Source organism: Pelophylax lessonae, assembly GCF_965119305.1.
Source record: "Pelophylax lessonae genome assembly, chromosome: 3".
Lineage (NCBI taxonomy): Eukaryota > Metazoa > Chordata > Amphibia > Anura > Ranidae > Pelophylax > Pelophylax lessonae.
The window spans coordinates 323722687-323747292 of NC_138770.1; the positions used below are offsets into that span (position 1 = coordinate 323722687).

At 39.7% G+C, this 24606-nt stretch overlaps 1 protein-coding gene across 1 annotated transcript in view; it reads right to left on the reverse strand.

Annotated features, from left to right (window-relative positions):
• The window catches only part of CSMD1 (CUB and Sushi multiple domains 1), a 2644830-nt gene that overhangs the window by 334492 nt on the left and 2285732 nt on the right, over positions 1–24606 (reverse strand). Inside the window, exon 45 of the mRNA XM_082250071.1 lies at positions 17766–17846. Within this exon, the coding sequence (XP_082106197.1) occupies positions 17766–17846 (81 nt within the window). The remainder of the gene's footprint in view (positions 1–17765; positions 17847–24606) is intronic.

Consider the following 24606-nt stretch of genomic DNA (forward strand, 5'->3'; position numbering starts at 1 on the left):
GGAACTCAGCCAGGCGATAGCTAGACCGTTGTTCCTAATTTTTATGGACAGCATGCTGACTGGAATGGTACCAGCTGATTGGAGAAAAACCAACGTGGTACCAATATTTAAAAAAGGGCCAAAATATATCCTTGGAAACTACAGGCCAGTCATCCTAACACCAATAGCCTGTAAGCTATTGGAGGGGATCATAAGGGATTTTAGTAATGAAAACAGTATCATTAGTATTAATCAGCATAGATTTATGAAGGTTCATTCTTGCCAGACCAATCTATTAACATTCTACGCGGAAATGAGCTGCCATCTTAATGAAGGAAGGCCTGTGGATGTGGTGTATCTGGATTTTGCAAAGGCATTTCATACAGTCCTCCACAAATGTTTACTTTACGAACTGAGGTCTTTGGCATGGACCATAGGGGTATTTAACTGGATTGAAAACTGGTAACAGGGGGAGTGAATGATCTGTCCTGGGGCCAATTCTGTTTATTTATTCATAAATGATATAGAGGTTGGTATAAATAGCTCAATCTCAGTATTTGCTGATGATACAAAGCTAAGCAGGGCAATAACTTCTGCGCAGGATGTGAAAATCTTACAAGAAGATCTAAATAAATATTGTGGTTGGCAACTACATGGCAATTTTGGTTTAAGGTTAAAACATTTAAGGTAATGCATTTGGGTGCTAAAAACATGAACGCAAGTTATTCTCTAGGGTGAGAACCTATGGGGGAATCCTGTATGGAAAAGGACCTAGGGGTCCTAGTAGATGACAGGCTCAGCAATGCCATGCAATGCCAAGCTGCTGCAAGAAAAGCCAACAGAAAATTAGCATGCATTAAAAAGGGGATTTACTCCAGAGATAAAACAATATTTCTCCCACTCTCCAAGTCTCTGGTTTGGCTGCATCTTGAGTATGCCGTCTAGTTCTGGGCACCAGTCCTCAAGAAAGATATGCTGGAACTAGAAAGTGTACAGCGAAGGGCAACAAAGCTAATAAAGGGACTGGAGGACCTCAGCTATGGGGAAGGACTAGAAGCATTGAACTTATTCTCTCTGGAGAAGAGATGCTTGAGAGGGGACATGGTAGTGACATACAAATACTTTACTGGTGACTAGAGATGTACCGAACTGTTCGCCGGCGGACAGTTCCCGGCGAACATCGCTTGTTAGCGTCTGCCGCTGCGGGCGAACATATGCGATGTTCGGTCCGCCCCCTATAATACATCATTGAGGCAAACTTTGACCCTGAACCTCACAGTCAGCAGACACATTCCAGCCAATCAGCATACCTCCCTCCCACACCCTCCCACCTCCTATAAATAAGCAAGGGCAGCATCCATCTTAGATCATTCTGAAGCAGTGTGTTAGTGAGAGCAGGGAGAGTGCTGCTGTTGCTGCTGCTGTTAATAGCTAGGGACAGTTGTTAGTCAGTGTTCCCGATCTTGTTAGTCAGTGTTCTTGGTCCACTCCTGCTGTAAGGACAGCATCCTGACAGCACCCCAAAAAGCCCTTCTTAGGGCTTGTATTTGAGTTTTTTTTTTGTATATATATATATATATATATATATATATATATATATATACTGTATATATATATATCTATTGTCCCCAAAAGCCCTTTTTTTTTTATAACTTAAATTTTTATTGAAAGTTTTTCAGATAATACAGTAATAACAAAGTATTGGTTAAGGTTGTGGTTACAGAGACAGAAGCATAAACAGCAGCTTCAAACGTGCAAATACAGACAAATTGACAATGAGCAAAAAGGAACGTTGAGAGCCCCCGACATAGGGAACCCCCAACCATAATAGTATTATAGGCAGACCAGTAAGAACAGCATCTCAATAAACCTTGGGCTAGAGCGGACCTAGAACCCGGACGGAGTGGGAAGGTGAAAAGAGGACTATCTGTCCCCCCCAATGGGAACATACTGTGAACAGGTAGTCCCCAGCGTCGCATACTGGAGAAAGCGGGCTGCCACTACCTGCCCCCTCACTCCGGGGTCCAGGCCGCTAGCTGGTGATGAGCCCAGTAGAAAGCAAATTCATGCTAAAATAAAAGCTCTCCTGAAAGGAAGGCAACGAGCTATCATTCTAGCAAACTTTCAACATTGTGCTGAATCAGAGGGGGAAAGGAACGAGAAGAAAAAATAAAATAAAAGAGGGCTAGGGGAGGGATGGGGTGGGTAAGAGGGAAGGATCTGGGTTCACCACCAGAGGACACCAGTCAAGAGCCTTAAATAATTACAACATATTTTTAAATCAGACTACCTAGTCCACGTCAGGGAACATTTTAAGCCATGCCTTCCATTTGTATTGGAATGAAGACACTTTGTGATCTTTGTATGCTAGTAGTTTCTCCATTTCATACTGATAATTGACTCTATGCGTGATTTCCCCTATTGTGGGGGGAGAGGTTAGTTTCCAGTGTTTTGCCAAGGCTATTCTAATTGCAAATAGTAAGTGAGCTACAATCGTTCTGCAATCAGCTCGAAATTGGTCAATACCCACACTCAAAAGAGCCAAGGCTGGGTTCATACTAACTGAGTTCCCACTCAGTGTGGATATAATAGATGCAATCTGCGTCCACAGGGGCTGAATGATGGGGCATTCCCATAACACGTGCATTAGATTTCCGACTTGTCTACACTCTCTCCAGCACCACTGTGACAGATTGTTATCCATCACGTGTAGCCTATGTGGGGTCATGTAATACCTGTGTAGGATCTTCTGCGCGTTGTCCCAGTGGTCGACGCACGACGAGGACGTAGTGTTAGCTTTAAAAGCCACCAGCCACTGGGCAACCGAAAAAGACCGAGCCAGCTCTTTTTCCCATTTAAGCAGCATAGGAATATTTCCTAAACCCTTCGGGGCGATTGCAGATGGGATAAAACAGAGAGATACCTTTACAAGTGGGAGAGGACTGCTTCATTAGATATTGCCACAATTTTCCCAAAAGCCCTTTTTAGGGCTGGTATTTGAGTATTTTTTTTTTATATATATCTATTGTGCACTGCAGTTGCCTGCCCGCTGTGTGTGAGAGGCCACAGACCCACCACAGACTGTACTGTGTGCACACCACACTCATTTTGGGGTGGCACAGGCACAGTACCTTGCATTTTAAAAAATATTTTTTTTCCTCTGTCATAATTGCAGTGAGTGTCAGGTCCACAGAGTGTACTGTACCCACTTCAGTGCCCACCACTGATATATATACGGTGGCACAGCATCTTGTTGCAAATTGAAAAAAAATATATTTTTTATAATTGCAGTTGCCTGGGCTGCCAGTGACTGTCAGGTCCACAGAGAGTGTACTGTGCCCACTGCAGTGCCACTGCCCACCCACCACTGATATATAAGGTGGCACAGCAGCTTGCAAATTAAAAATATATATATATATATATTTTATAATTGCAGTTGCCTGGGCTGCCAGTGACTGTCAGGTCCACAGAGAGTGTACTGTGCCCACTGCAGTGCCACTGCCCACCCACCACTGATATATACGGTGGCACAGCAGCTTGTAAATTAAAATTATATATATTTTTTTATAATCAATTTGCAGGTTATTATGTCATTTCCTACTAAGGTAAACCCTGGATGGCACTTGTATTTTACAAAATCCCCTGTAAAAGAAGGGTTATATATTGAAACTTTTATTTAGAAAACTATAAATGCTAACATAATACTTTATTAATTTATACATAAAGAGAATACAGAAGATTATGTAGATCACATTGAACAGATCTATAGAAAATTATGCAAAAACAGAATTTAATATGTAGGCTTAATTAGCTTAAGGTACATTATCAATAAGATGAATTTTCTTATAAGTAATAAGCATAATATATCACTTAGCAAGATGTTAAGCCCTTTACCTAGCTCTAAAGAAAAACCTTGGGGACCTTGCAATGAGAAGAAATAAAACCTGTATCTTTTTTGTTTTGTAATTCTAAGCACATTAATTCATTATGAAACTTTGGGCTGTTTTAGACAGCACAAGTCAAATAGCAAAATGTTCAGCTTTCTATAGAACTTTCTTAAATGTATCTAACTGTATTAACAGAGTTACCAATTTACCATATATTTTGCAATATAAATCCAACTACAGAAACATGACATACTACTGGTAGGATAAAACTCCATCTAGTTAGACCGCATTTATCAAATGCCAATCAATAGTTTTCCATGGGAATTGTTTTTTTTATGGTCAATTTGTTTTTGGAAAACAGCATAGGAGTTCTTCTGTTTTTAAGGTGTAGGAACAAAGGGCTACCTTTTAGGTCCAAAGGAAAAGGGGTCCTGGCAAAAGAAAGATTTTGTTTTAATGTAGAAATTTCCTTTTACATAAACCTGTTCTTGATTCAAAGCTCAATTCCAGCCGAAACTTTTTTTAGTTTGGACAGAGTGCAAAAGGGATAGAACCCCATTAGTGTCTTATTGCTGCCCGTGTCACAGTTGGGGAGATTTCCCTTCAGTTCATGCTGAGACAAAGCTTGCACAGGGATATGAAGTTACACCCCTTGCTCCCTTCAAAGAGGTGCTGGGTAGGCTGGCTACATGTTACGGCCATGGTCCCAACACTGTTGCTTTCTGGCTTCTATTGCTATGTATTCTTCTATCATTCTCTGCCATTGTTTTCATTGGCTGTTGCTTTATGGGTATACAGTATGTCTTATAATGTCATTAAGTGTTCATAAAGCTTCTCAAAACACTCACAATATAGTTTCTTACAAAGTGCACTTATCTTTTTTACTTTTCAGTATTGTTTACTCATTTTGAACATTTGCACCTTATGTGAGGATCAATCAGCATGTATTTTTTTACCATTATCTATTACGTTTTTGCATATTTTTGTCTAAATCTTTTCTTCAAATCTTTATGTGTGTAGTTTTTCACTGGTTTTAGGTTAGAACACTTCATAATGGAGGATACGACACAGACATTAAAGCCTTGGTTTTTTTTAAATAACAAACATGTCTTACTTACCTGCTCTGTGCAATGGTTTTGCACAGAGCAGCCTGGATCCTGCTCTTTCTAAGTCCCCCGCTGGCACTCCTGGCTCCTGCCTCCTCCCTCCTGCCAGGTGCTCACACAGCACCAGGGAGGCTTACTCCCAACCCCGCAGCTCTGTATATCCATTCACACACAGAGCCCTTGCTCGGCCCCAGCCCTGTCCCCTACCTCTCCTGATTGGCTCACTGGCTGTGATTGACAGCAGCAGGAGCCAACTGCTCCTGCTGCTGCCAAAAGCTAATCAGGAGTGCGAGTCCCAGGAGAGACAAGGCTCTCCTGGACATCACTGGATTGAGAGAGGGGCTCAGGTAAGTATTAGGGGGGCTGGGGGAGCTGATGGACACAAAAGGTTTTTTTACCTTAATGCATAGACGGATATATTGATTAAAAAAAAAAAAAAATATATATATATATATATATATATATATATATAAAAATATAGATAAAAATATTTTGGCTAGTGAATCATCTGGTTGTTTAGGGAAATTAAGTGAGGTAAATAATCTCCCCAACTGGGTCATGGAAAGCATTGTAATATTGGAAGTATGCTTCCCAATTAAATTCAAAAGTGGAAAAAAGTTTTTCATCTTTATCCCTTTTTTTTTCTTTTGTTGCCTACTTGTTTAAAAAAAAATATATAAACCCCTCAAAGTATTATATTTTTTTATGAAAATAAACACTCTAGTGAATAAAATAATGGTAGTTCTCATTTTTTAATGCCACACAATTTTAGTACAATGGCTTAGAAAATGCAAAATTTTAGTAAAAAAATAAAGTTCATTTTAAAACACAAAAACATTTTTTGGTAAATATGAAACAGGAGGTTGTACCAAGTAAGTAAATATCCAACATGTCAAACCTTAAAATTGCGTGCGCCCATGAAACAGTACCAAACTTCAGTACCCTATATTTTCTATAGGTAACGCTTTGAAAGACCCTAAAGGTCATCAGTTTACAGTTAACTATGAATAAGTGACTAAAAAAGGAATGGGAAAACAAGCACAAAACACAAAATGCCTATTGACACACTCACTCAGGGCAATGGAGCTGAAATTGTGTTACCATACCACAACTGAAAATGTAACATCCTATGTTTACATAAATTAAATAAACAGGTGCTGTTATAAAATCAGAAATATAAAAAAGGTGTGTGCATCAAATCTCATATACCAAATCGTATGCATACACTAACAGCGCTAAAAAAACATGTATACAAAAATTCTCAACGTGTAATATATCCCAAAGTGTTAAAATTAGTGATATATAGAGTCCAGGTGAAAAAAATCACTTTAACAGTCCATTCAGTGTTCCACACGGGGTCTTTGACATGGCATGCACCACCACCTCACCGGCGTGCCCCCCTAGAAATGCCCACGCACCTCTAGGCGGGAAAAATAAGCAATAATCATAAGACTCCGGAATAGGCCCCCTCTATACTGCCAAACAACCTGGTAGCTGGGTCAATCCTCATATGTGGTATACCGCATATCATGCAAATAAATAATGAGGGCTCATAGTGTGAATCCGTATACACACATGTTTATTAATTTAAAAGAAACCCAAATAATATGCACTCACAAACAAATGTTAGAAAATATGCTGTTTAAAATTATCTCAACTGCCTGGGCTACCTTGCCGCCGCACCGTCAGCTTTTTAAACTGTGAGTTACTACTTGTTTATTTTATTAATAAAAACTGTGAAATACTACACAATGTGGAACCTTATTGCTTTGAGGCACAACGAAAGACTGGATTGCTAGTCTGAGGCAGCCCCCGGGCACAAAGAATATACCGGTATACACCACCCCATATTGGATCCATTTAAACCTAGGAGAGGAGAGGATAAAGGATAAAGGATCAGATCTATTTACAAGATCTAGAAGCGTATTTCTGATAGAATTGAGGTGAACATTTAGCACACCTAGTGGTGAAGAGCACTGAAAACCACTTGTTTTCACAAGGGATAAAGGTGGAAGGAAGTTGTATTTAATTCACAGAAGAGGATTTTTATTTATAATTTTTTTTGGACACTTGAACACTATTTATGAACTTTATGATTATCGTTTTTTTGTGATTGTGAAACTAAAAGGATCAGCTCAGAGCACTTTAATATAATACACATATCACTGGATTTCTTATAGTAATATCACCATAAGCACTTTATTATTTTATTAGAATTTTTATGAATTAATAATAATATTTTTTATTGGTATATATATATATATATATATATATATATATATTTTTTTTTTTTATATATTTTTTTTTTGATCATTAACAGAATATTTGATTGGATTGAAGTCTATAGGACACACGGATTTTATAGATATTTATGATTTGAATATATATGACACAATTTATATTACACAATTTATATCTTGATCTTATAATTATACACATTGATTTATGGATATTGGATTGACTTACTCACCATTTGAATATTTATTGAGATAGATTTATAAATAGCCCTGAAGCGTGGTACTCCCCCCCCCCCTATTTAATAGTGGGTATATGCTACAGGCCCCCTAACATGTGGGAAGAGGAGGAGTCTGACCTCCTATCACAGCTACCAATGGGGGCAAGGCAGGGTAATGTTATTATAATGAGGGATTTTAACTATCCAGATATAAACTGGGCAGAAGGAACAGCTCATTTATCAAAGGCTCGCCATTTCCTAAATGTCTTGCAAGACAATTTTATGGGTCAGTTAGTAAATGCATAAACAAGAGATAATGCATTACTAGACCGACTGATTACAAACAACACAGACATGCAGATGTGGAAATTCGGGGCAATTTAGGAAACAGCGAACACAGGTTAATTACATTCAGGATAAATCACATAAATAGGAAGCACAATGGTAATATTTGAAAAGAGCCAACTTCCCTAAACTGTGCTCGCTGCTACATGAGACTAAAATCCTAGGAACAAGGAACACTGAGGAAAAATATAAGTGCTAAAATTATAAGTGTGAAAATATAAGTAGCTAAACTTCAACATCAATAAAGTGACAACCTTTAAATGAGGTATATAATCAAACACACCAATATAAACGTGAAACAAGAAAAAACCCTAAAAGGGTATAAAACAACAAATAAAGTCCACAGTGTATAATCCGTGCTTCAAATGTAAATAAAAGTCAATGTGATGATTTCCAATAGTGACAATCCAAAGATGAAGGAAAAAATTTAGTGCTCAGTGACACACTTAAATCCCACCACATTCAGGATTAGCCTTTTACCAGAAAATTGGGATATATTAGCGGAATTATGAACACTTTGAAGTGATAGCACCCCTGTACCATATGGGAAGGATCACACGCCTGTATATCTCTGTGGCAAGAGATACATATAGCCTCTTACCAGAGCTGCATATACTGTATTTCAGAGTGTGTGAAAACTCCTGTTGATGAATCTTGTCTGTATGGTCTCAAGGGATGCCACAATTTACACTCCTCTCCTCTTCTTAAACTCCCCCGCAGGATGTGTTGTGTATTAAGAGAACAAGAAAGGGATCCAATAGTGCATTATCCTTTACACTTTATTATGAAGAAAAAAAAGTTGCACTTACATGTAAAAGGTGACAAATAGGCTTGCTTTCACTCGTATGCTTGCGGCCGCCTCCAGTACGGACCGCAGCTGTAGAATGTGACGGTGCTGGCGCCTCCTCTATGACGCGTTTCCCCCCGATAGGGCATCCACTGATACAGGAGGGTGCCCACATCGTCACTTCCGCATTATATATGTGTTGTGAGAATAGCACTTCCGGTGTCTGCAACGTATGACCGGATGTAGCCATTGCAGACGCTATTTTGCCCTTACTTCCTCCCCAGGAGTATCATATAAGAATATATGGCAAATTTCAAACTATTCTCAATCCATAAATATATCCCTTTGTTTTAAAATGGTTATAAACGATTAAAATTGTAATGAATCTTTAGTTTATTCTGATTTTTTATAAGCCTATGTATTTTCCCAATCTTTATATGTTAGTAAATATATGTGACTTCCTCCTTTTCCACTCTACTTCAGCAATTCAAATCACGTAGGTGGGGGCAACATATATATTAAGGATATTCAAGTATAAATACTTATGGGATATATACATTTAAAATTCTTATAAATACAATTTATTGAATATAAAATATTTAAAAAAAATATATATATATTTTAAATTGTATTTTAAAATATGGAAGGTAATTAACTGTTATTGATGTGGGCATTTATGTCCCACTCAATGTTGTGCCCCAATCTATAACATTTTAATTCATAAATCCAAAATGTTTCATGACGGGATATGGTTCTTTTTAAATTACTTCCTCACCAGTGTGGGACATACTTCTCAATAACAATAATTTCAAGATTAGTAGGATCCTTGTTATGATATCTTGCAAAATGTTGTGAGACACTATGTCCGGCAAAACCTTTGCGTATACTAGTGAGGTGTTCTCTTATTCTAATGCTGGCAGTCCTAATGGTTCTTCCAACGTATTGTTGGCCACATTCGCATTTAAGGGGATACACCACACCTTTTGTGTGACAAAAAATAAAGTTGTTTATCTTATATTCCTTGTTAGTAACCTTGGAACTAAATTTACTAGTTCTAGTGGTTTTAGCCTCTCTGCAGATTCTGCAATATTTTTACATGGAAAATACCCTTTCATATCTGGGAATATCTCCACAATAGGGGGTTTTTCCACAGGACTTTTAGCTATAATTTCTTTTAGATTTTGTGCTTAACGATAAACTGTTTGAGGTACAGCAGGGAGCGTGGGTCCTAGTATTTTATCCCCCTGTAGTACATTCCAATGCTTCTTGAACAAATGGTTCATCCATTTGTAATGACTGGAAAATCTTGTGGTAAAGGCGTATTCAAATTTATGGTTATTCTCATTCAAATTGTTTTTTTTCCCTTTGAATGGCCAATTCTTTCTGATCTAAATTTGTTACCTTTTGAATATCCTCTTCCAGTAAGTAAGGGTCATATCCTTTTTCTACGAACCGTTGTTTTAATATTTGAGCCTGCTCTTGGAAATCCAAATTTTCCATGCAGTTTCTCCTAATCCTTCTGAACTGGCTTTTAGGTATTGATCTCAACCAGGTAGGGTGATGGCAGCTGTCAAGTGATATGAACCCGTTCCTGTCCGTGGGTTTAAAGTAGGACCTGGTATAAAAACCAGTACCTCTTCTGAAAATTGTCAAGTCCAGAAAGTAAATTGAAGACTGGCTATATTCGTAAGTGAATCTGATACCCCAGTTGTTGCAGTTGAGGTGTTCCATAAATGTGTGTAGGGATTCCACATTTCCCTTCCACACGAATAGGGCGTCATCAATATATCACCTCCACAGGATGAGCTCCTTGATCTTACTGGAAAAAATATTTCTGTCTTCCCAGAGGGCCATGAATAAGTGTGTCACTGAGCACTGAATTTTTTCCTTCATCTTTGGATTGTCAATATTGGAAATCATCACATGGACTTTTATTTACATTTGAAGCACGGATTATACACTGTGGACTTTATTTGTTGTTTTATACCCTTTTAGGTTTTTTTCTTGTTTCACGTTCATATTGGTGTGTTTGATTATATACCTCATTTAAAGGTTGTCACTTTATTGATTTATTCAAATCACATATGTTATTTTGACACCCAATTGTTTAGCGCACCAGACCACTCTCAATTCTATATTTTTTCCAGATCAGGTATCTGGATCTTTGGTAGCAGCTTCACATTTTTGTTTAGGATTTGTCAGAGCACTCACATTTATTTTACCATACTTCAACATCAAAGTGCATATAAAGCAAAAGAAAAGGCCCTCGTGGCTAACAGAAGCCAGTATCAGAAATAGACTAGAAAAACTTAACACAAATAAATCACTAGGACCAGATGGCTTACACCTGAGGGTCCCTAAGGAACTCAGCCAGGCGATAGCTAGACCGTTGTTCCTAATTTTTATGGACAGCATGCTGACTGGAATGGTACCAGCTGATTGGAGAAAAACCAACGTGGTACCAATATTTAAAAAAGGGCCAAAATATATCCTTGGAAACTACAGGCCAGTCATCCTAACACCAATAGCCTGTAAGCTATTGGAGGGGATCATAAGGGATTTTAGTAATGAAAACAGTATCATTAGTATTAATCAGCATAGATTTATGAAGGTTCATTCTTGCCAGACCAATCTATTAACATTCTACGCGGAAATGAGCTGCCATCTTAATGAAGGAAGGCCTGTGGATGTGGTGTATCTGGATTTTGCAAAGGCATTTCATACAGTCCTCCACAAATGTTTACTTTACGAACTGAGGTCTTTGGCATGGACCATAGGGGTATTTAACTGGATTGAAAACTGGTAACAGGGGGAGTGAATGATCTGTCCTGGGGCCAATTCTGTTTATTTATTCATAAATGATATAGAGGTTGGTATAAATAGCTCAATCTCAGTATTTGCTGATGATACAAAGCTAAGCAGGGCAATAACTTCTGCGCAGGATGTGAAAATCTTACAAGAAGATCTAAATAAATATTGTGGTTGGCAACTACATGGCAATTTTGGTTTAAGGTTAAAACATTTAAGGTAATGCATTTGGGTGCTAAAAACATGAACGCAAGTTATTCTCTAGGGTGAGAACCTATGGGGGAATCCTGTATGGAAAAGGACCTAGGGGTCCTAGTAGATGACAGGCTCAGCAATGCCATGCAATGCCAAGCTGCTGCAAGAAAAGCCAACAGAAAATTAGCATGCATTAAAAAGGGGATTTACTCCAGAGATAAAACAATATTTCTCCCACTCTCCAAGTCTCTGGTTTGGCTGCATCTTGAGTATGCCGTCTAGTTCTGGGCACCAGTCCTCAAGAAAGATATGCTGGAACTAGAAAGTGTACAGCGAAGGGCAACAAAGCTAATAAAGGGACTGGAGGACCTCAGCTATGGGGAAGGACTAGAAGCATTGAACTTATTCTCTCTGGAGAAGAGATGCTTGAGAGGGGACATGGTAGTGACATACAAATACTTTACTGGTGACTAGAGATGTACCGAACTGTTCGCCGGCGGACAGTTCCCGGCGAACATCGCTTGTTAGCGTCTGCCGCTGCGGGCGAACATATGCGATGTTCGGTCCGCCCCCTATAATACATCATTGAGGCAAACTTTGACCCTGAACCTCACAGTCAGCAGACACATTCCAGCCAATCAGCATACCTCCCTCCCACACCCTCCCACCTCCTATAAATAAGCAAGGGCAGCATCCATCTTAGATCATTCTGAAGCAGTGTGTTAGTGAGAGCAGGGAGAGTGCTGCTGTTGCTGCTGCTGTTAATAGCTAGGGACAGTTGTTAGTCAGTGTTCCCGATCTTGTTAGTCAGTGTTCTTGGTCCACTCCTGCTGTAAGGACAGCATCCTGACAGCACCCCAAAAAGCCCTTCTTAGGGCTTGTATTTGAGTTTTTTTTTTTGTATATATATATATATATATATATATATATACTGTATATATATATATCTATTGTCCCCAAAAGCCCTTTTTTTTTTATAACTTAAATTTTTATTGAAAGTTTTTCAGATAATACAGTAATAACAAAGTATTGGTTAAGGTTGTGGTTACAGAGACAGAAGCATAAACAGCAGCTTCAAACGTGCAAATACAGACAAATTGACAATGAGCAAAAAGGAACGTTGAGAGCCCCCGACATAGGGAACCCCCAACCATAATAGTATTATAGGCAGACCAGTAAGAACAGCATCTCAATAAACCTTGGGCTAGAGCGGACCTAGAACCCGGACGGAGTGGGAAGGTGAAAAGAGGACTATCTGTCCCCCCCAATGGGAACATACTGTGAACAGGTAGTCCCCAGCGTCGCATACTGGAGAAAGCGGGCTGCCACTACCTGCCCCCTCACTCCGGGGTCCAGGCCGCTAGCTGGTGATGAGCCCAGTAGAAAGCAAATTCATGCTAAAATAAAAGCTCTCCTGAAAGGAAGGCAACGAGCTATCATTCTAGCAAACTTTCAACATTGTGCTGAATCAGAGGGGGAAAGGAACGAGAAGAAAAAATAAAATAAAAGAGGGCTAGGGGAGGGATGGGGTGGGTAAGAGGGAAGGATCTGGGTTCACCACCAGAGGACACCAGTCAAGAGCCTTAAATAATTACAACATATTTTTAAATCAGACTACCTAGTCCACGTCAGGGAACATTTTAAGCCATGCCTTCCATTTGTATTGGAATGAAGACACTTTGTGATCTTTGTATGCTAGTAGTTTCTCCATTTCATACTGATAATTGACTCTATGCGTGATTTCCCCTATTGTGGGGGGAGAGGTTAGTTTCCAGTGTTTTGCCAAGGCTATTCTAATTGCAAATAGTAAGTGAGCTACAATCGTTCTGCAATCAGCTCGAAATTGGTCAATACCCACACTCAAAAGAGCCAAGGCTGGGTTCATACTAACTGAGTTCCCACTCAGTGTGGATATAATAGATGCAATCTGCGTCCACAGGGGCTGAATGATGGGGCATTCCCATAACACGTGCATTAGATTTCCGACTTGTCTACACTCTCTCCAGCACCACTGTGACAGATTGTTATCCATCACGTGTAGCCTATGTGGGGTCATGTAATACCTGTGTAGGATCTTCTGCGCGTTGTCCCAGTGGTCGACGCACGACGAGGACGTAGTGTTAGCTTTAAAAGCCACCAGCCACTGGGCAACCGAAAAAGACCGAGCCAGCTCTTTTTCCCATTTAAGCAGCATAGGAATATTTCCTAAACCCTTCGGGGCGATTGCAGATGGGATAAAACAGAGAGATACCTTTACAAGTGGGAGAGGACTGCTTCATTAGATATTGCCACAATTTTCCCAAAAGCCCTTTTTAGGGCTGGTATTTGAGTATTTTTTTTTTATATATATCTATTGTGCACTGCAGTTGCCTGCCCGCTGTGTGTGAGAGGCCACAGACCCACCACAGACTGTACTGTGTGCACACCACACTCATTTTGGGGTGGCACAGGCACAGTACCTTGCATTTTAAAAAATATTTTTTTTCCTCTGTCATAATTGCAGTGAGTGTCAGGTCCACAGAGTGTACTGTACCCACTTCAGTGCCCACCACTGATATATATACGGTGGCACAGCATCTTGTTGCAAATTGAAAAAAAATATATTTTTTATAATTGCAGTTGCCTGGGCTGCCAGTGACTGTCAGGTCCACAGAGAGTGTACTGTGCCCACTGCAGTGCCACTGCCCACCCACCACTGATATATAAGGTGGCACAGCAGCTTGCAAATTAAAAATATATATATTTTTTTATAATTGCAGTTGCCTGGGCTGCCAGTGACTGTCAGGTCCACAGATAGTGTACTGTGCCCACTGCAGTGCCACTGCCCACCCACCACTGATATATACGGTGGCACAGCAGCTTGCAAATTAAAAATATATATATTTTTTTATAATTGCAGTTGCCTGGGCTGCCAGTGACTGTCAGGTCCACAGAGAGTGTACTGTGCCCACTGCAGTGCCACTGCTCACCCACCACTGATATATACGGTGGCACAGCAGCTTGCAAATTAAAAATATATATATATATATATTTTATAATTGCAGTTGCCTGGGCTGCCAGTGACTGTCAGGTCCACAGAGAGTGTACTGTGCCCACTGCAGTGCCACTGCCCACCCACCACTGATATATACGGTGGCACAGCAGCTTGTAAATTAAAATTATATATATTTTTTTATAATTGCAGTTGCCTGGGCTGCCAGTGACTGTCAGGTCCACAGAGAGTGTACTGTGCCCACTGCAGTGCCACTGCCCACCCACCACTGATATATACGGTGGCACAGCAGCTTGCAAATTAAAAATATATATATTTTTTTATAATTGCAGTTGCCTGGGCTGCCAGTGACTGTCAGGTCCACAGAGAGTGTACTGTGCCCACTGCAGTGCCACTGCCCACCCACCACTGATATATAAGGTGGCACAGCAGCTTGCAAATTAAAAATATATATATTTTTTTATAATTGCAGTTGCCTGGGCTGCCAGTGACTGTCAGGTCCACAGATAGTGTACTGTGCCCACTGCAGTGCCACTGCCCACCCACCACTGATATATACGGTGGCACAGCAGCTTGCAAATTAAAAATATATATATTTTTTTATAATTGCAGTTGCCTGGGCTGCCAGTGACTGTCAGGTCCACAGAGAGTGTACTGTGCCCACTGCAGTGCCACTGCTCACCCACCACTGATATATACGGTGGCACAGCAGCTTGCAAATTAAAAATATATATATATATATATTTTATAATTGCAGTTGCCTGGGCTGCCAGTGACTGTCAGGTCCACAGAGAGTGTACTGTGCCCACTGCAGTGCCACTGCCCACCCACCACTGATATATACGGTGGCACAGCAGCTTGTAAATTAAAATTATATATATTTTTTTATAATTGCAGTTGCCTGGGCTGCCAGTGACTGTCAGGTCCACAGAGAGTGTACTGTGCCCACTGCAGTGCCACTGCCCACCCACCACTGATATATACGGTGGCACAGCAGCTTGCAAATTAAAAATATATATATTTTTTTATAATTGCAGTTGCCTGGGCTGCCAGTGACTGTCAGGTCCACAGAGAGTGTACTGTGCCCACTGCAGTGCCACTGCCCACCCACCACTGATATATACGGTGGCACAGCAGCTTGCAAATTAAAAATATTTATATTTTTTTATAATTGCAGTTGCCTGGGCTGCCAATGACTGTCAGGTCCACAGAGAGTGTACTGTGCCCACTGCAGTGCCACTGCCCACCCACCACTGATATATTCGGTGGCACAGCAGCTTGCAAATTAAAAATATATATATATATATATTTTTTTATAATTGCAGTTGCCTGGGCTGCCAGTGACTGTCAGGTCCAAAGAGAGTGTACTGTGCCCACTGCAGTGCCACTGCCCACCCACCACCGATATATACGGTGGCACAGCAGCTTGCAAATTAAAAATATATATATTTTTTTATAATTGCAGTTGCCTGGGCTGGCAGTGACTGTCAGGTCCACAGAGAGTGTACTGTGCCCACTTCAGTGCCACTGCCCACCCACCACTGATATATACGGTGGCACAGCAGCTTGCAAATTAAAAATATATATATTTTTTTATAATTGCAGTTGCCTGGGCTGCCAGTGACTGTCAGGTCCACAGAGAGTGTACTGTGCCCACTGCAGTGCCACTGCCCACCCACCACTGATATATACGGTGGCACAGCAGCTTGCAAATTAAAAATATACAGTTTAATCGTAATCTGCATAGAGGGTTGTAAGGATGTGGAATTATCTTCCACAAGCAGCGGTATCAGCAGGCAGTGTTGCTCATTTAAAAAAATAATTAGATGGGCATCTTAATGATCACAACATGCAAGGATATGATTTACTATTGACATAAACACATACACACACACACACCCATACAGGTTGAACTGGATGGACTGGTGTATTTTTTCAGCCTTTCTCGACTATGTAGCTATTCAATGTGTGGAGCTGGGAAATATGGTGGCAGTGCACACAAGAGGGATTGTAATGCTTCCATTTGACAGTTGACAGTTAGCCTGTCATATTTACACATGTTGGTTATACACCTCGGTGGCTGCAGCTGCTGGGAGCGTACATAAAACCCCCCCTGAAGTTACAAGGTTAAGCTAACCATTTGAAAACGGGCACCAAGCTCTGTCTACAAGTACTTTAGTCTTCCTTAAAGTGTATTTAAACCCAAAAACTAAAACAATGTATTATAGCTTACCAGACCTTGGATTAGGCATACATTTTTATTTTTTAGGTTAGGAACATTTTTAGCATGTATGGAAAACAACTTTTAAACTTTCCTGATATGCAGTGACCTTGTCATTTCATGTAAGCTTAAAAGGAAGCAAAAAAAAAAATCCTTATCTTTATACTGTAAACTATCAATTCCCACAAGCTACTATGTAAAGGAGATGAACAAGCTTTACTGACTATGTAACTATGTAATGTGTAGGGCCAGTCAACAGTCGGCCTTATCTTTCTACTGTGAACTATCAGTTCCCACAATAAAGGCTATCCCAACAGAGAAATACATTTATACATAAAGGGACAGTAATTTTCTTATTTGCAGAATCACCAGATGAAGATATAGGGACTAAAACTGGCCATATATGGAGTGAAATTCATCCAGTTTAGCAGGGACTGCCCATATTTTGATCCATGTATGGGGACAGTGGTTGTACAGAAGTGTATGTAGTGATTGCCTTTTTTGCAACCAGCCTGTTGGATAAATTCTGTTCGATCAGAGTTACCAGCTATAGCCATAAGTCTCAGTGTCTCTCCGCCGTTCAAACACAATAGCTCAGATGGAGTTATTCCTCATGCGGATGGGGGAATCAGCTCAGTTTTTTTTTTTTATCAACCCGCTGACTGAACAAAAAAAACGGAATCATCTATGGACTGCTTAATGTATAGTAATGCAGCTACCACATTTAAGGACTGGTAAGCTTGCAGTATAATATATTTTTGTTTTTGGATTTAGATGCATTTCAATGCCTCGCTAACCAGTGAAGAGTTTTGGAATACACGGATGACGTGCCAGAGGTCCAACTGGATTCTTGCTCCTTGGACACTTAACACAATAGATGTATATGTGCAGGAACCTCTATTTTTTCCACACTTTTTAAAATTGCAAACATTTATATGAACATATTTATACATTATGTAAAAAAATAAATTACAAAAGAATTCATGATACCTATTTCAAAGTCCTCATTGTCAGAAATAAAGTCAGCATCTGGCACAGGCGCTGGTGGTTGGCATTTCTTGAGTGCATATGCTGCAAAGGAAATAAGCATATACCCATATGTTAAAATGATATGTTGACAAAGAAAATGATGGTGCATTTTATGTTGTTGTTGTTGAATATGATTTTTTCTTTTAGGCATAAGACATACCGTACAGTTGATTTACTACAGTATTTGTAAATAGACTGTGCACTTTGCAAGCAAGGGCATTTGCTCCAGAGCTTTAGCAAGTATAGGGAAGCTCTGCTGACTTCCATCATCCAGTCATGTAAAGGCAAAAATTCATTTTTTTTATTGTTTTACTTGCATGTGATTGGGCATTTTTTTGCAAAGTGAACCAATTTTACTAAGCTCTGGAACATATTAATTTGCAGAGTGGAAACTGCACTTGCAAAGCGTAGAGTCTATTTGCCTTTAGTAAATTAACCTGTATGGAACAATATTCAATAATATTAAATAGAATCAATTTTTTTCTTATTCAGATCATTTTTATTCGAGGATTTTACACGGTGCAAGAAAGTTACACAACAAAGAGGATAAGATAAGTGAGGAACAAAGCTAAGTGTTTTTTCACAAAACTTCAGTTACCGGTACATTAAATATCCAATAGTTCAAAAGCCATGTTTTAGTACTCAGTATCTTAATATCCCTCAAAAAGGAGACAGGAAAACAAGGAAGAGACGTATGAAGTAAAGAAAAAGAAAGAGGGCAAGGAAAAGAAAAAAGATAGGGAAAAACACCAGATGAAGAAGAAAAGTAAAGAAACCAGTAACCACCAGTTGGCATCATGTGCAAAACATCCATAATAGCTAGGGTAACTTAGCGGAACCAAAGTAGCCCTTACCCACTTCAGCTCTGGAAGGTTTCACCCTCTTCCTGACCAGAGCATTTTTTGCAATAACATTGCTCTACTTTAACTGTTAAATACACAGTCATGCAACACTTTAACTAAACAAAATGTATGTCCTTTTTTCCCACAAATAGACCTTTCTTTCGGTGGTATTTGATCACCACTGGGGTTTTTATTTGTTGCAATATAAACAAAAAAAGAATGAACATTTAAAAAAAAATCTTATTTTCTACTTTTTGTTATAAAAATATCCAATAAACTCAATTTTTGTCATACATTTAGACCAAAATGTATTCAGCTACATGTCTTTGGTAAAAAAAAATTGAATAAGCGTATTTTTATTGGTTTGCGCAAAAGTTATAGCATTTACAAACTATGGTGTGTATATATATATGTATATATATATATATATTTATATATATATATATATATATATATATACTGGAATTTGCACAGCTTTTACTTTTTAGCTGCCTATCCAATTTCTTGAGATGCTAAAATGCCCCCCCCCCCCCAAATTACCCCATTTTGGAAAGTAGACACCCCAAGGAACTTGCTAAGAGGCGTGTTGAGCTCATTAAATATATATATATTTTTTACACTGATACACAAAGTTGTCATTGAAATTATATATTGCTCACACATGCCATGGTTATATTTGGAATTACACCCAAAAATTAATTTTGCTGCTTTGCTGAGTACAGGGATACCACATGCGTGAGACTTTAACCGCTTCCATACAGAGCAGTTTGACACCCTTCCTGCCCAGACCAATTTTCAGCTTTCAGCACTCTCACACTTTGAATGACAATTGCTCAGTCATGCTACACTATAACCAAACAAAATTTTTATCATTTTTTTCACACAAATAGAGCTTTCTTTTAGTGGTATTTGATCACAACTGGGGTATTTTTTTTTCGTGATATATGCAAAAAAAGAGCAAAAATTTTGAAAAAAAAACACTTTTTTTTAGTTTCAATTATGAAATTTTGCAAAAAATAAAATTTTCTTCATACATTTGGGCCAAAATGTATACTGCTACATGTCTCTGGTAAAATTAACCCAAATTAGTGTATATTATTTAGTCTGTGTGAAAGTTATTGAGTCTAGAAGCTATGGTACCAATTACTGAAAATTGATCACACCAGATGTACTGACTGCCTATCTCCTTTCTTGAGGCCCTGAAATGTCAGGACAGTACAAATACCGACCAAATGACCCCTTTTTGTAAAGTAGACAGTCCAAGGTATTTAGTAAGAGGCATGGTGAGTTTTTTGAAGTTGTAATTTTTTCCCACAATTCTTGGGAAAATGAAGAAAAAATTTTTTTTTCTTTTTTTTCCCACAAAGTTGTCAATTTATAAGCTATTTCTAACACATAGCATGTACACAGCAAAAATTACACCCAAAAATACATTCTGCTACTCCTTCCGAGTATGGCGATACCACATGTGTGAGACTTTTACACAGCCTGGCCACAAAAAGAGACTCCACGTCCAAGAAGCACATTCAGGCGATCTAGGAGCATAAATACACATAAAACTTTCTTACTACCTATCACACTTTTCAAGGCCCTAGAGCACCAATACAATGGAAAAGTCCACAAAATTACCCCATTTTGGAAAGCAAACACTCCAACGTATATTCTATGAGGCATTATGGGTCGTTTGAACATATCATTTTTTTCCACAGGTTTTTGGAAAATGTGGGAAAAAAATGAAAACTTTTTTTTTTTACACAAAGTTGTCAATTTATAGGATATTCCTAACACATAGCATGTACACAGCAAAAATGACACCCCAAAATACATTCTGCCACTCCTCCTGAGTATGGCAATACCGCATGTGTGAGACTTTTTCACAGCCTAGCCATATAGAGGGGCCTAACATCCAAGGAGCATCATCATGCATCCTAGCCACTTGCCTAGGCCTATTTTTGACATTTGGTGTTTACAAGCTAAAATCAGTTGTTTTGCTAGAAAACTGCTTAGAACCCCCAAACATTATATATTTTTTTTTTAGCAGAGACCCTAGAGAATAAAATGGAGATTATTGCAATATTTTTTATCACACCGTATTTGCGTAGCGGTCTTCCAAACGCAATTTTTTTGGAAAAAATTCACTTTTTTTAATTAAAAAATAAGAAACCAGTAAAGTTAGCCCAATTTTTTTCCATAATGTGAAAGATAATGTTACGCCGAGTAAATAGATATCCAACATGTCATGTTTCAAAATTGCGCACGCTCACGGAATGGTGACAAACTTTGGTACTTAAAAATCCCCATAGGCGACAATTTAAAAATTTCTACAGGTTGCCATCTTTGAGTTACAGAGGAGGTCTAGGGCTCACATTATTCCCCTTGCTCTAACGATCAGGGCGATACCTCACATGTGTGGTTTGAACACCGTTTACATATCTGCGCGCGAGCTAACGGGGACAGGGCGCTTTAATTTTTTTTTTTTTTTTGTTACTATTTATTTTATTTATTATTTTTTATTTTTACACCGTTTAAAAAAAAAAAAATTGATCATTTTTATTTCTATTAAAAGAAATGTAAATATTCCTCGTAATAGAAATAGGCACGACAGGACCTCTTTTTTGTGAGATCTGGGGTCAAAAAGTCCTCAGATCTCACAAGTACACTAAAAGATAGAAAAAAAAAAAAAAAATAATTATAATATAAAATGAAAAAAAAAAAAAAAAAAGGACCTTTAAACCGGTTGCTAGGCAACAACATTTTCCGTAGCTCCGGTCCTCCAAGACCATAGAGTCAAGTGAGGGCAAACTCGACATCCTGTCTGTGAGGATTCGGGACCGGATCGTTTTCCCCGCTGCCGGCGGGTCCGGTAAGCGGGGAAAAGGACCGGAACGCGTCGGGAGGGGGGGGGCGCCTCTTCCGCCATCCCGGAAGGGTGATCCCACGGCGAATCCGCCGCTGGGACCACCCTTATCGGAAAGCCAACTGTCCACCGTTTAAAAAAATACCAGGGTTATTGCAGCTATCTGCTGCCATAACACCGGTATTTAGGTTTAAACGGACGACGTATATAAACCTTTTTGGACTTGGACATGGTGGCTGTATGAAGGGTGACAGGTACTCGGGTACTTTGTTGGGCAGGTGACAGGTACTCTGGTACTGATGAGCAGGTGGCAGGTACTCGGGTACTCCGATAGGCAGGTGACAGGTACTCGGGTACTCTGATGGGCAGGTGACAGGCAGGTGATAGGTACTGATGAGTAGTACTCACTGACTGATAGGTGATAGGTGATACTGTACTGAGGGGTACTGATGATCAGTACTGATACGTGATAGGTACTGATGAGTACTGATGAGTAGTGATGGGTACTGATGAGCAGGCGGCAAGTACTTGGGTACTTCAGGCGTCAGGTACTCTGATGAGCAGGTGGAAGATACTTGGGTACTCTGATGGGTAGGTGACAGGTACTCAGGTACTCTGATGACGGGTACTCCGTTGACAGGTACTCAAAGTACCCGAGTACCTGTCATCAGAGTACCCGAGTAAATACAAAAATATGTGCAGCGCTAGAAGAAAAAAATTCCCAACAAAATAAATTGTCCAATCGCAGGAAACATTCCACAAGTAACGTAAACAATTGATGGTGAGGAAAAGTCCAATATATAATGGTGCAAATCATATATAAGTGCAGCAAATCCCGTCACCAGTGAAGGTAGAAATATATTGCGCTCACCAGATGGATGGGACCCCAAAACACCTTATAGTGTAGGAGTCAAACAGGCTTAAAAATGATGGAGTGTCCCCACAGATTTTTCACCGATTCCAACGGCAACCATGCAAATCTCCGGTAGATGGAATAGTTCAGAGATTCCCCTTCCACATGGTGGGTGGTAAAACCGAAAAAAATGGAGGGACATATAGCGTAATATTGCTAAAATCAATTTAATATCAATAAAGCTGATACACTTACAGACATCCGTGAAAGACAGGCATATAAGATGTAAAACAGCTGGGCTGACCAAGTCCTCTTTACATGTTTCGGCATAAATGCCTTTTTCAAAAGATAAAGTCAGCAGGTAGCCAGTGTTCATATATATATAGAGGTAGAATTAATTTGGTACACCTGTAGGAAGTAGGCAGTGGACTGCATGGAAACCGGAAGTAAAACCGGCGTGCGTTCCAAGCCTCACTATGGTATAGCGCCAAAAATGAAGTCTATTAAATCATAAGGGGAAACAGGAAGTGATGAAATGCCTGGAGGGGATGGCATTAGCCATCGTACACCCCAAGCCTCTTTCTGAATTGTAAGACAGGAAATGCTGACATCACATCCGGGAATAGGCGGAAGTGATGTCAGCGTCAAAACATCGAGGGGGGACGGCATTTAACCATCATCAACCCCAAGCCTCCATCTGAAGTGTAAGACCGGATATGCCGACATCACATCCGGGACTGGGCGGAAGTGATGTCAGCACGGCAAGGCGGACCGCTTTACCGGAAGTTGGGGCATATCAATGCACCAGGTCAACAAAACAGAAATGGAGACAACTCAGATTGGCCGATTCAGCGAGTAGTGAATATCGCCAATAAGAGAACAAAAAAAAGGGGGAGAATAAAAAGATGACGTTATAGTTAAACAGCGCCAACAAAAAAGGGGAGAGGAAAAAATCGGTTTAGTTGGTTTGAGCCCACTATGTTGATATATTATGGTTTAGATAACTAAACCGATTTTTTCCTCTCCCCTTTTTTGTTGGCGCTGTTTAACTGTAACGTCATCTTTTTATTCTCCCCCTTTTTTTTGTTCTCTTATTGGCGATATTCACTACTCGCTGAATCGGCCAATCTGAGTTGTCTCCATTTCTGTTTTGTTGACCTGGTGCATTGATATGCCCCAACTTCCGGTAAAGCGGTCCGCCTTGCCGTGCTGACATCACTTCCGCCCAGTCCCGGATGTGATGTCGGCATATCCGGTCTTACACTTCAGATGGAGGCTTGGGGTTGATGATGGTTAAATGCCGTCCCCCCTCGATGTTTTGACGCTGACATCACTTCCGCCTATTCCCGGATGTGATGTCAGCATTTCCTGTCTTACAATTCAGAAAGAGGCTTGGGGTGTACGATGGCTAATGCCATCCCCTCCAGGCATTTCATCACTTCCTGTTTCCCCTTATGATTTAATAGACTTCATTTTTGGCGCTATACCATAGTGAGGCTTGGAACGCACGCCGGTTTTACTTCCAGTTTCCATGCAGTCCACTGCCTACTTCCTACAGGTGTACCCAATTAATTCTACCTCTATATATATATGAACACTGGCTACCTGCTGACTTTATCTTTTGAAAAAGGCATTTATGCCGAAACATGTAAAGAGGACTTGGTCAGCCCAGCTGTTTTACATCTTATATGCCTGTCTTTCACGGATGTCTGTAAGTGTATCAGCTTTATTGATATTAAATTGATTTTAGCAATATTACGCTATATGTCCCTCCATTTTTTTCGGTTTTACCACCCACCATGTGGAAGGGGAATCTCTGAACTATTCCATCTACCGGAGATTTGCATGGTTGCCGTTGGAATCGGTGAAAAATCTGTGGGGACACTCCATCATTTTTAAGCCTGTTTGACTCCTACACTATAAGGTGTTTTGGGGTCCCATCCATCTGGTGAGCGCAATATATTTCTACCTTCACTGGTGACGGGATTTGCTGCACTTATATATGATTTGCACCATTATATATTGGACTTTTCCTCACCATCAATTGTTTACGTTACTTGTGGAATGTTTCCTGCGATTGGACAATTTATTTTGTTGGGAATTTTTTTCTTCTAGCGCTGCACATATTTTTGTATTTATTGATTTATCACTCTCCTTAGTTCAGTGATTGATGTCAGCTGCTTACATTTTTTAAGTTAGCGCAATAATCTCTATTTTATTCTCAGAGTACCCGAGTACCTGTCATCAGAG